The sequence below is a fragment of the Esox lucius genome, chromosome 11 (assembly GCF_011004845.1).
Source record: "Esox lucius isolate fEsoLuc1 chromosome 11, fEsoLuc1.pri, whole genome shotgun sequence".
Classification (NCBI taxonomy): domain Eukaryota; kingdom Metazoa; phylum Chordata; class Actinopteri; order Esociformes; family Esocidae; genus Esox; species Esox lucius.
In genome coordinates this window covers 7,104,202-7,117,941 of record NC_047579.1, presented here as the reverse complement: position 1 = coordinate 7,117,941, position 13,740 = coordinate 7,104,202, and the positions used below count along the sequence as shown (strand labels likewise).

At 40.5% G+C, this 13,740-nt stretch overlaps 2 protein-coding genes across 2 annotated transcripts in view; both read right to left on the bottom strand.

Moving 5' to 3' along the window:
• LOC109615482 (zinc finger protein 501-like) overlaps positions 1-13,740 on the bottom strand; it is a 1,152,720-nt gene that overhangs the window by 1,038,442 nt on the left and 100,538 nt on the right. The gene's annotated exons all lie outside the window — the stretch shown is intronic.
• LOC105007859 (gastrula zinc finger protein XlCGF17.1-like) lies at positions 1,354-10,759 on the bottom strand. The gene is made up of 3 exons (XM_029123561.2): positions 10,639-10,759; positions 8,908-9,148; positions 1,354-2,144 (listed from the first exon to the last, which is right to left on the bottom strand). The coding sequence occupies exons 1-3, from the start codon at positions 10,639-10,641 to the stop codon at positions 1,399-1,401; spliced, it is 990 nt and encodes a 329-aa protein (XP_028979394.2). The 5' UTR covers positions 10,642-10,759; the 3' UTR covers positions 1,354-1,398.

Genomic DNA, 13,740 nt, shown 5'->3' with positions numbered 1-13,740 from the left:
TATTGTACAGTATTTATGCGCTTTAAGAGGAACTAATTGAGAGAAACTCTTCCCACAGTCAGAAAAGGAGAATTGCTTCTCACCTACAGTGAAGGAAAAAATTATTTGAACACCTGCTGATTTTGTACGTAATGTTATGAATTGATTTGCATTTTAATGAGTGAAATAACTATTTGATCCCCTCTCAATTAGAAAGATTTCTGGCACCCATGTGTCTTTTATACAGGTAATGAGCAGAGATTAGGAACACACTCTTAAAGGGCACACTCCCTTTAAGACTGTGCTCCTAATATCAGCTTAGTATAAAAGACACCTGTCAGCAGAAGCAATCATTCGGATTCCAAACTCTCCACCATGGCCAAGACTAAAGAGCTGTCCAAGAATGTGGGGGACAAGATTGTAGACCTACACAAGGCTGGAATGGGCTGCAAGGCCATGAGCAGCTTAGTAAGGAGCTAACAGTTGGTGCGATAATTCACAAATGGAAGAAACAAGAACTGTCAATCTCCCTCGGGAGGATCTTGTCAATGATCTAAAGGCAACTGGGACCATAGTCACCAAGAAAACAATTAACACACTATGCTGTGAAAGACTGAAATCCTGCAATGCCCGCAAGGTCCCCCTGCTCAAGAAATGTACAAGTCGTCTGAAGTTTGAGCTCTTTGGCATAAACTCAACTCGCCGTGTTTGGAGGAGGAATGCTGCCTATGACCCCAAGAACACCATCCCCACCTCAATCAAGAAGTTGGAAACATTATGCTTTGGGGGTTTTTCTCTTCTAAGGGGACAGGAAAATTTCACTGCATCAAAGGGACGATGGACGAGGCCATGTATCGTCAAATCTTGCATAAGAACCTCCTTCCCTCAGCCAGGGCATTGAAAATTGGTCAAGGATGGGTATTACAGCATGACAATGACCCAAAACACCCAGCCAAGGCAACAAAGGAGGAGTGTCTCAAGAAGAAGCACATTAAGGTTCTGGAGTGGCCGAACCAGTCTCCAGACCTTAATCCCATAGAAAATCTGTGGAGGGAGCTGAAGGTTTGAGTTGCCAAACGTCAGCCTCAAAACCTTAATGACTTGGAGAAGATCTGCAAAGAGGAGTGGGACAAAATCCCTCCTGAGATGTGTGCAATCCTGGTGGCCAACTACAAGAAACGTCTGACCTCTGTGATTGCCAACAAGGGTTTTGCCACCAAGTACTAAGTCATGTTTTGCAGAGGGGTTGAATACTTATTTCACTCATTAAAATGCAAATCAATTCATAATATCTGACATGCGTTTCTCTGGATTTTTTTGTTGTTACTCTGTCTCTCACTGTTCAAATAAACCTACCCTAAAATTTATAGGCCGATAATTTCTTTGTCAGTGGGCAAACATAAAAAAATCAGCAGGGGATCAAATAAATATTTCCCTCACTGTATGTGTGCGTTGGTGAGCTTTAAGGTAAATCATTTGAGAGAAACATTTCCCACAGTCAGAACAGAAGTAAGGCTTCTCACCTGTGTGCTGTCTTATATGAATAGTAAGATTAGATGAACTTCTGAAACACTTCCCACAGTCTGAACAGGAGAAAGGCTTTGCACCAGTATGTATGTGCTGGTGACGTTTAAGGTGACCTAATTGTGAGAAACTCTTCCCACAATCATAACAGGAGTAAGGCTTTGCACCAGTATGTATGTGCTGGTGACGTTTAAGGGCACCTATTTGAGAGAAACTCTTCCCACAATCATAACAGGAGTGAGGCTTCTCACCTGTGTGCACTCTCTGGTGTATAATAACTTTAAATGATGAGATAAAACACTTCCCACAGTTGGAACAGGAATAAGGCTTCTCACCAGTATGTATGCGCTGGTGAATTTTTAAGTCACCTGTTTCAGAGAAACTCTTACCACAATCATAACAGGAGTGAGGCTTCTCACCTGTGTGCATTCTCTGGTGTCTAGTAAGGTTAAATGAGGAGTTAAAACACTTCCCACACTGAGAACAGGAGTAAGGTTTCTCTCCAGTATGTATCTTAACATGTCTTTTTAACAGTGATAGTGCTGAGAAATGTTTTTCACAGTGAGGACAGTGATGAGACTTCTTATGATTGTAGTCTTCCTGTTGTTTCTCTTCAAGTGTCTCCACTTCAGGAATCCCATCTGTGAAAGACATGAAAAGGGTTTTAAGACACATTTTGGGACACAGTATTATCAAGGATTCTTGCAACTAGCATTCTTCCACAGCGGAGTGATAGAGACCTTAACATTGCAGTTAGGGCACTAGAATCATTGTGATTTTGGGGCAAGGAGATCCTTTGACAGCTTTGCGACAAAGTCTTTAAGTGTACCTGGGATTAGCCATGCGTGCAGACATGACAATCATTAGAGAAAGAAGTGCAAAATATTTGCTGATTAGAGCGGAGAGCAGGATTTTATATTTTGATGGAAGACAAAAGTTTCAAATAGATATGTTTAATGTTGCCATTGACATGCTTTCTCAGAGTCCCTGACAGTCTGGAGGCCAAGAGAAACCTGGACAATATGTTTAATGTACTCCTGTGTGCAGAATCCAAATCCAAGGCCTGAGGGATTGAGAAAGCCCACATCTGAATTCCCAGATGACAGTTTAGGCCAGGGGTGGGCACATTAAGTCCTGTGAAACAACTCCATCCAGTAGTAAAATAGTTTTGAGGGAAAGTAAAACAACTCACCAGCCCATTCTCATACATCAGAATATTAATATATATTATTTAGACATAAGGGACCTGCTGCTTGTTTTCATTATTGCCTTTTTGGCCTGCAAATCATTTATGATCCACAAATTACAAAACAAATGTGGCCCTTCATTAAATTTCACAATCTTAATGTGGCCCCCGTGCCACTGGTTTAGGCAATCAACTAATTCAGTTTAAATGATTTCAGCCTATCCATGATAAAATCCCAGCTGGACTGCAGAAATGCAAGATTATAGCCTGCAATCTTAAAGTGGCAATGTTGGTGATGCTCTACAGATATGTCTGACTGCCTGTGAGTAACTGTGAGGGAGAACGGTCACTCACTTCTGCCCAGGATTAAAAATGAACTGACAACTAAGATGTCAATAAAAGGTCTTCAGGCAATTGTCTTATGGCAACTGAAAGTGAATTCATAAAAACAATAGACTTTGATGACATCATGAAGGATTTTGCAAGTAGCGAAGCCAGGAACAAATGCATGATTCAATTATTGATGCTGTAATATTAACTGCGATTTCGTGAATGAGCCATTTGCTTTGAGTGTGTAAGTTCTATGTTGTAAATCCCGTTCCCAGCATACAGATAAATTGTGTTGTCTACAATAGAGTGAATGCAATGTAAATCTTGTTGAGATGCAAGTAAAGGTGATAATTAAGCATGTGACTTCATTTGCCGTTGGTGGGGTTCAGGCTTTGAAGGTGCTGTGCCCAGGGGCCCATTGTTTTATAATCTGTCTATGACTGTATAAAATGTTGAACCTTTTGTTTCATTAAACACCACTTAAACATACCCTTTACTTTTCTCAGTTCCAGGCAATAAACTAATCTTAAACGTCCTCCTCTCTCCTGTTCTCATTATAAAATACTATTTCTGGTATTTCTAATTAAGTGTCTCCCCTTACTACTTTAATACCATTGCTTCTACTAGAATTCTAACCCTTTATTAATAAAGTTATAACATCACCTCTTCCTAGTTGTACACATGTCCACTATATTATTTCCCTCTACGTCCTTTGCTAACACTCAATATTAGAGTGAAACAGTGAAATAATTTACAGAATTGAATTTGTAGAAAGTAATTGTGCATTTAGTCAAGATTACTTTTTTAGATTCTTTTTTTCTCTCTAGATTAATAATAATTGTTCAGTGATCGCTCCATAATTAGCCTTTCGCCTTTTTGGTTAAAATACAAGGGTATGTTAGCTAGCTAAACCTACATGTGCGTCAAAGCCATTCAAAGCTAACTAACATTTCTCTGTTGTTTTGAGAATAGACGTTTTGATTTGAATTATTTGTTTTTGAATAAGTTGCTTGTTGGGGCGCTATGTTCGACTTTGTTGTAAACTGACGAAAAATAAAGTTGGAGAGCTCAAAGACCTAACACAACAGCAGCTAATGTAGCCAGCATTAGCTAACATGCTAACTAATGTTGGCTAAAGCTAAAGGGCTCATTAAACTTAGCTTAGAGAGTAGGTTAACATTCTGGCAATGATATCCACGGTAATCATAACTTTGGTCCAATTTGTGTTCTTGCCTCAAGTTAGTAGATCTAGACAACATGATAACTAGTTAGCTGTTAGCCTTACCTTTGAGCAGACATATTTATGCTTCGTAATGTTCTACATAACTGGGAGTGGGGCCGTCCACACTGTTTTATCCATTGTAGGCACCACTCACGTTGTGTTCTTTCCATTCCTAAAGCCGAAAACACACCCCGAGAGATTGTCTGGAGGTGTTATCTAGTATCCGATTTACCGCTTCACCATCTTGCTTGGAGTCAATGTTTGTCGGACCTGCTCACATAGTAACGGTGGCTATGATGTGTGATTGGACAATGGCCGGCGAGATGTCAATTGCCCAGCTGTTAAGCTAATGCGCATCAAACTTTGATTTTGTACTGTTAAATTAACTGTATATATGTGGGTCAAAGTGTGTTTTTGTTGCTCTCACACAAAAGCTTAAAGCAACACATTCTCAGTCTTCCAAGGTAGACCCACTTCCATTTCTGGATCTAGTTTCTGATACCGAGCAGTGGTCCAAGAGCTAAACTCTTCATTACCAGTGCTTTAGTTTTTATACTTTCAACTTATGTAGCCAAACAGGAGCAGAATGCACTGAAGTCAGATTCGTTGAGTTCCACTAGAGTGTACTGCCCTGTACTGTAGGAATTTTAGGCAAGGGCTTATGGGATTGCCCCTGCACAATGGGGTGGGAAACCTGTGCTAACTCCTGTCGTTGTACGTTGTGGGTCCAACACTATTTTGTTTGGTAAATATTATTTATTATTGTTCCCAGGTTAGTGCTCAAACAAGATAGTTGCAGATAAAATGTTTACATTGCATCAATTTCAGGTGCATCTCAAAATTTGAATATTGTGGAAAAGTTTTCAGTAATTCAAATGAAAAAGTGACAACTTCAAATATTTTAGATTAATTACACAGCGAAATATTTCAAGCCTTTTATTGTTTCAATCTTGATGACTACAGCTTACAGCTCATGAAAATAAAAAAATCCATTATCTCAAAATATTAAAATGTTCTAAAACAAAATGTCGACCTGACACGTCACTGACTGACGGACAGACTGTCACAGACCGAATGACACGGACCAAATGACCCTTGTTAAATAGCGTAGTGGTTAGAGTTGCGAACCTGCAACCAATAGGTCTCGCGTTCGAATCTCGTCACAGTCAAAGCAAATTGTGCGTAAGGATTTGTTCTGGATAGATAAAAACGTTGATGGCTACAACTTTCAGCAGCTATGCTGTAGTAAGCCTAAAATAAAACTTTATATTGCGACTATACCTGTTGGATTTTCAGTGTACGCATCCATGAATGATTTTTAGGGTAATATAGGCTAGATAAAAAAAAAAAAAACGTGGGCAGTAAAATATTAGGGGTCTCCATGATTCTCTAGTCTTATCTCTTGACGACACGTCAGTATCTTCACCTATATAGTTATTGTATCAATGTCATTCACAAATGAATGAATAACTAACGTTTTTGTGCAATGAAATAGCTTTGGCTGTGTTAAGTTAGACACTAGTAAGCCTGTTACCAGCTAATAAGCTGTTAAAACAGCCAGTGGCAAAAGCCATATCTTTCATAGATGCTATTTGTGGTGGAGGTAAACTTAACAAGAAACTTTAGTCAGTTTAACACAGTGGTTAAAGGTGTGTAGCGAAATATTCATATTTTTCTGGTTCCTCCAGTGAAAAGACAAGAGAATCACGTAGCCAGCAAAGGTTTTGTCCATCCTGAACAAATACTAATACATCATTTGAAAATCCACCAGAAATAGTTGCAATATAACACTAAACATTTTTGGCTTCCCATAATGCAGCCACTGACGATTGTAGCCAGCGAAGTTTGTCTATACTGAACAAATCCTTTCGCAATTGGCCATTTTAACAGCTAATTAGCCATTCATGATTGACATTGATACAATATAATGCCCTACAATGGTAAAAGACCTTAACTCGCCTGAGTGTAGAACTGAGAAAAATTACATAAGTTGTTTTGTTGTCCAGGCAAATTAATTGTAGGGAGAATAAAGAAAATGTGGCAATTCTTAGTTTTTTTTTTTTCACAAAGTTATTTATCAACATAAAAATCTTGAGCCCAAACTTGACCTTTGACCCTTATTCGGAAGTTAATGTACTCTGCCTTTGCCGTGTCTGCAAAATAATAAAGGGGTCATGCCAAAGCAAAAGGCGTCAACTTCCATTTGATTGATCACTTGGTTGCAGATCACTATATTAAATCTGTATAATGAAACATCTTGTTTTTTGAGATGACAAACCTACAGTGGGGAGAACAAGTGTTTGATAACCTGAAAAATCGGCAGTGTTTCTTATTTTAAAAATTATTAGAAAATGGAAGAATTTCAAGATGACGGTCAATCTCCCTCGGTCTAGGGCTCCATGCAAGATCTCACCTCGTGGGGCATCAATGATCATGAGGAAGGTGAGGGATCAGCCCAGAACTACACGGCAGGACATGGTCAATGTCCTGAAGAGAGCTGGGAACACAGTCTCAAAGAAAACCATTAGTAACACACTACACCATCATGGATTAAATCCTGAAGCACACACAAGGTCCCCCTGCTCAAGCCAGTGCATGTCCAGGCCTGTCTGAAGTTTGCCAATAACCATCTGGATGATCCAGAGGAGGAATGGGAGAAGGTCATGTGGTCTGATGAGACAAAAATAGAGCTTTTTGGTCTAAACTCCACTTGCCATGTTTGGAGGAAGAAGGACAACCCCAAGAACACCATCCCAACCGTGAATCACTGAGGTGGAAACATCATTCTTTGGGGATGCTTTTTTGCAAAGGGGACAAGACGACTGCACCGTATTAAGTGGAGGATGGATGGGGCCATGTATCGTGAGATCTTGGCCAACAACCTCCTTCCCTCAGTAAGAGCATTGAAGATGGGTCAACTAAGGAGTGGCTCCGTAAGAAGCATCTCAAGGTCCTGGAGTGGCCTAGCCAGTCTCCAGACCTGAACCCAATAGAAAATCTTGTGAGGGAGCTGAAAGTCTGTATTGCCCAGCGACAGCCCCGAAACCTGAAGGATCTGGAGAAGGTCTGTTTGGAGGAGTGGGCCAAAATCCCTGCTGCAGTCTTATTATAGTCTCTTATTGCAAACAAAGTTTTCTGTACCACATATTAAGTTCTGCTTTTCTGATGTATCAAATACTTATGTCATGCAATAAAAATCATACATTGTGATTCTCTGGATTTTGTTTTAGATTCTGTCACTCACAGCTGAAGAGTAACTATGATACAAATTACACACTTTGTAAGTGGGAAAACCTGTAAAATCAGCAGTGTATCAAATACTTGCTCCCCACTGTAGATAGAAGACATTGATCAAACCAAATTGTTTTGCTTGTGGGAGGATAACGTTTCGCAACCATTTTATCAAGAGCAAGGTTTACTAACGCACCAAATATTAAAGGATACAACCCTTGTGTTTTGGATGAATGCCAGAGTAGGATAGTCAAGAACGACTCATGTTATGGATTTAACGTGTTCAACTCCGGCAAGAAATGTTCAAACGCCATGTTGTGGATTTAACACTGAAATGCATTTTATGCAGGTTAAAAGAAAATATAGGTGATCTATTTAATTGTGACCTGTTACTGTTCAGCTCATGTGCATGCGATTATGTGCATGGGAGTCTATGCCCACACGCATTTTTTCCTTGGCTGTCAATGTCGGGCTGGCACTGACTATCCTGCATGACACCAAAATAGCATTAATTGCGTATGATTTACTATTACTTCCAGCAGGCAAGCCAACTAGTTATTTCCAATGCTTTGTTTGCATTCTGATCACTTATGGGTGATGAATGTTTTTGTTTGTCAAGTAGTTACTTGTTAGCTAACAACACATTTTTGTAGATTGCCAGTCTATCCACCCATCCATCCTCCATCAATTTATGTTGTAACCTAATCTTATATTAATACATGGGCACGACACCGTAACTCAGTAACGTCACTTCACTGATGCACAGCGAAACAAAGGCAGAATACCTTATTAACTCAATTTAAGTGTTCCCGGAGTGCAACGAAACAAAGAAAAAGAACTGTAACTGATGTTACAAATTTCTGCCTTGGCTTCTCTAGCGCTTTTAGAAGTTACGGCAAAGACAACACACTATTTTCTAAAAAAAAAAAAAAAAAAAACACCATAATTGACTTAAGATATTTGTCCACATGACGAAGCACATCTTTAAATGTTCCAAAAATGACTAACTCATTTTCGATCAAAGATTAAGTTACAGCCTTTTGCCTTCGCACGGCAGTATAGGTGACAATAACTAACTGCATTGTGAAAAGTCAAGAGAATCGTGTAGCCAGTAAAGCGTTTGACTATCATGAACAAATTTTGATATCCATCAGAACTGTTTTAATTTATGCTTCCTATAATGTAGCTACTGGAGGTTATACAGTGAAGTCTTTGGCTGTCCTAAACAAACCCTAAGGAATAATGTGTTTTGACTGTGACAGGAGTCGAACAAGGGACCTATTGATCTCGAGTCCACATCTCTAACCACTACACTACTTAACAAGGCGTAGTAAGTCAGTCAGGCAGTGACATTCGCTCTTTGAGGCCAGCTCAGTTTATGCAGTCCGGCAAAAACTAAAAATTACTACCTTGACATCCTTAAACCAGTTCTTACCTTGAGTGAGTAAATCTCCCTCTCCATTATTAATGATAACCACATTCTTCCTTTCCTCTTCTTCTTCTTCTTCTTCTTTAATGGTAACATTCAGCCCCAGTGTTTGACTTTTTTCCTCCAGCTTTACAGATGCCATCTCTGAATTGCCCAATGCCCACTGAGCTTCACAATCAGAATCCAGTGACTCTTGTTTGGGCTCAGTGTGGAAGGAGAGCAGCAGGCTGGGTTTGTCCTCCCTCTCCTAAAATAAAGACCAAATCAGAGCCATCCAAGACTGATAAACATGTTTGTTGGAATAAAATATAAACCACAATGGGGAAAATCACAATCATAACAGACCTGTGTCCTACATGAGGTGCACTTTCCTTAACCTGACAAAATTATAAAAGCTATTAAAATTAGCATATCTAATTTAGTGTCCTTCACTCTTTGGGGAAGTCAAGAAAAGCGCCCATAGCCAGCCCCCCCCCCCCCCCCCCCCCCCCGATGTAGCCGATTATTTCAACTATGTTTCTCTTTAAAATCAATGACAACATTAATTATTGCAGGCCAACCATGCGTCCAATTATCTGTTACAAATATGTCTTTATACTACTACTTTTCTCTGAGAACGTAAAACTTACAGCTGTTGGACTGAGCACTGAGATGGAGGCCAGCGAATTCCATGGTATTACATTATTTTGTATGAATGAATTGTCAAAGACAGAGGCGATGTGAACAACAGGAAATCTGGGAATCCGGAAAAAGGTATCCTGCAAGATTTCAATTTAAAAGTCTCTTAATGCTTGCATCTTGAAAGCTGATTTTCATGTTCTTTGTTTGTGCATTCGTTTCATGTGTAATAAAAATCCCTTAAACGTATAGAATTTGTATTATTGTGTAGGCCTACAAACTTGTTGTGGTCCCAAATACTCAAATAGCAGGGCTATTTTGGAATTTGTTTTTATCCCTCTAGGTTGTTGAAAATGACAAATTATTCAAATATTATGCAGTCACTACAGAAGTTCCCGGCCACATACAGCCACCATGAATACTATGGACAGATCAGAGCTGCTAAATAGCACATGCCAGACTGCAATATTTAAAGGAATATCTGGACCTAAATCACTTCATTATATTTTGCAGCTCAAAAGGATATTCTATGCACGGGTATACTGTGTTTTTTTCATTCTCACAAGTATTTTTACCTAACGCCTAAACCCATGACAGACTACTGGTGTAATTTCGTTATGCAGGCCTATAAAAACAGCTATGGACTTTTATTTTGAACATTAAATCATGGTTGACAACGCTTTGGTAGAGCACTGGGCCAGGCGGTCAAACTTATTGTTGTTACCTTTAAAGTTTCGAAGAGCTACATCGGGGTCATTTCTTCGCAGATGCCAGATTACTGAAAAAAGTTTGTACGTAGAAAAACGTTTTGTAAGAAAATACATCGATACGTAAAGTAATGTCGTAAAAGGTTGTTTGCGCGTTCACAGATCTAATTTTACGCTTACGGTTAATGTTTCACGTATCATTATTAAGACACATTCGGTAATTGGCATGATTTTCTTACGGTCCTAACAATACGTACGCTTAATCTTTTAGCAGATATCTAACTCCACAGAACAGGTCCATATCATAAATAAGTTGGTCTTAAAAACAATATTTTAGCAAGACAGAGATGCGCAGCAGGGAAGTATTACAACGCAGATTTACTAAGAAAAATACTTCCTTTTAACAACTTACCATTTTAGCTAAATGGATCTATGTTCGTAATTCACGAAAAATTCCTACTATCTTGAAAACTATTTCACCAACTAATCCGAGACGTACACTTGCAAATTCTTCTTCTGCTTAAATAGGCCCTTTTCACGTGACGTCAGACAACTTCCGTTCTGCGATGCGGGTTATGTTTACATCTGTGTGGCAGTGGAATGCTAAGGAAATAGGTTGGGATTTCCTCCTTTCGAGGATCGGGCTGGTTGTTGACGGAAGTGGAAGGTTTCGGCGGGAGATTTTTGAAAGCAAGTTGTCAGGCTTGCTTTCGGGAGGTATAGTGTTGAACATGGGGCGGATGAACAGAAGGTCAGTTACTGAGTAGGGTGAAAGTGGGGTTCAATAAGTTACTATGTAAGACGCCACTGCTGTGTTTCAAGTGACAGCGTATGGGACATGTAGCAGCTGTGTTTCTAGTGTCAGCGTATGGGACATGTAGCTGCTGTGTTTCAAGTGTCAGCGTATGGGACATGTAGCTGCTGTGTTTCAATTGTCAGCGTATGGGACATGTAGCTGCTGTGTTTCAAGTGTCAGCGTATGGGAAATGTAGCAGCTGTGTTTCTAGTGTCAGCGTATGGGACATGTAGCAGCTGTGTTTCAAGTGACAGCGTATGGGACATGTAGCAGCTGTGTTTCTAGTTTCAGCGTATGGGACATGTAGCAGCTGTGTTTCTAGTTTCAGCGTATGGGACATGTAGCAGCTGTGTTTCAAGTGTCAGTGTATGGGACATGTAGCAGCTGTGTTTCTAGTGTCAGCGTATGGGACATGTAGCAGCTGTGTTTCTAGTGTCAGCGTATGGGACATGTAGCAGCTGTGTTTCAAGTGACAGCGTATGGGACATGTAGCAGCTGTGTTTCTAGTTTCAGCGTATGGGACATGTAGCAGCTGTGTTTCAAGTGTCAGCGTATGGGACATGTAGCAGCTGTGTTTCTAGTGTCAGCGTATGGGACATGTAGCAGCTGTGTTTCTAGTGTCAGCGTATGGGACATGTAGCAGCTGTGTTTCAAGTGACAGCGTATGGGACATGTAGCTGCTGTGTTTCAAGTGTCTGCGTATGAGACATGTAGCTGCTGGATTTCAAGTGACAGTGTATGGGACATGTAGCAGCTGTGTTTCAAGTGACAGCATATGGGACATGTAGCAGCTGTGTTTCTAGTGTCAGCGTATGGGACATGTAGCAGCTGTGTTTCAAGTGTCAGCGTATGGGACATGTAGCAGCTGTGTTTCTAGTGTCAGCGTATGGGACATGTAGCAGCTGTGTTTCAAGTGACAGCGTATGGGACATGTAGCAGCTGTGTTTCTAGTTTCAGCGTATGGGACATGTAGCTGCTAGGTTTCAAGTGTCAGCGTATGGGACATGTAGCAGCTGTGTTTCTAGTGTCAGCGTATGGGACATGTAGCAGCTGTGTTTCAAGTGTCAGCGTATGGGACATGTAGCAGCTGTGTTTCAAGTGACAGTGTATGGGACATGTATCAACTGTGTTTCAAGTGACAGTGTATGGGACATGTAGCAGCTGTGTTTCAAGTGTCAGTGTATGGGACAAGTAGTAGCTGTGTTTCAAGTGTCAGCGTATGGGACATGCAGCAGCTGTGTTTCAAGTGTCAGCGTATGGGAAATGCAGCAGCTGTGTTTCAAGTGTCAGCGTATGGGACATGTAGTTGCTGTGTTTCAAGTGTCAGCGTATGGGACATGTAGCTGCTGTGTTTCAAGTATCTGCGTATGGGACATGTAGCAGCTGTGTTTCAAGTGTCAGCGTATGGGACATGTAGCAGCTGTTTTTCAAGTGTCAGCGTATGGGACATGTAGCTGCTGTGTTTCAAGTGTCAGCGTATGGGACATGTAGGAGCTGTGTGTAGAGGGAAAGGTAGGTGTGCAAGATGTGGGGGTCTGCATGAGTATGAGAAGTGTGAAGGGGATAAGTTGAAGTGCTGTAACTGCGGTGGGGAACACAGTGCTGCATTTGGTGGGTGTAGGGTGCAGGTGCAGGCAGCAGAGGCTCAGCGGTATAGTCATGAACTGCTGAGATCATGATTTTGGGGTGTCTCATACCCTCTCATTCTTACAAAAGATGTATTATATACACCAGTTGAACCTAATTATGCAAAATCTAGCTCACTGCTCAGCATTTGTCTGTATTCCTTTGAAAATGACTGGGTTTCTTTGATCATACAGCCCGATTCCAAAAAAGTTGGGACACTGTACAAATTGTGAGTAAAAAAGAAATGGAATCATTTACAAATCTCATAAACTTATATTTAATTCACAATAGAATATAGATAACATATCGAATGTTGAAAGTGAGACAATTTGTAATGTCATGCCAAATATTGACTCATTTTGGATTTCATGAGAGCTACACATTCCAAAAAAGTTGGGACAGGTAGCAATAAGAGGCTGGAAAAGTTAAATGTACAGATAAGGAACAGCTGGAGGACCAATTTGCAAATTTTTATGTCAATTGGCAACATGATTGGGTATAAAAAGAGCCTCTCAGAGTGGCAGTGTCTCTCAGAAGTCAAGATGGGCAGAGGATTACCAATTCCCCCAATGCTGCGGCGAAAAATAGTGGAGCAATATCAGAAAGGAGTTTCTCAGAGAAAGATTGCAAAGAGTTTGAAGTTATCATCATCTACAGTGCATAATATCATCCGAAGATTCAGAGAATCTGGAACAATCTCTGTGCTTAAGGGTCAAGGCCGAAAACCATACTGGATGTCCGTGATCTTCGGGCCCTCAGACACTGCATCACATCCAGGAATGATACTGTAATGGAATCACAACATGGGCTCAGGAATATTTCCAGAAAACATTGTCGGTAAACACAATCCACCGTGCCATTCGCTGTTGCCGGCTAAAACTCTATAGGTAAAAAAATAAGCCGTATCTAAACAGGAACCAGAAGCGCAGGCGTTTTCTCTGGGCCAAGGAGCTTTTAAAATGGACTGTGGCAAAGTGGAAGTGTGTTCTGTGGTCAGACGAGCCAAAATTTGAAGTTCATTTTGGAAAACTGGGACGCCATGTCATCTGACCTAAAGAGGACAAAGACAACCTAAGTTGTTATCAGCGCTCA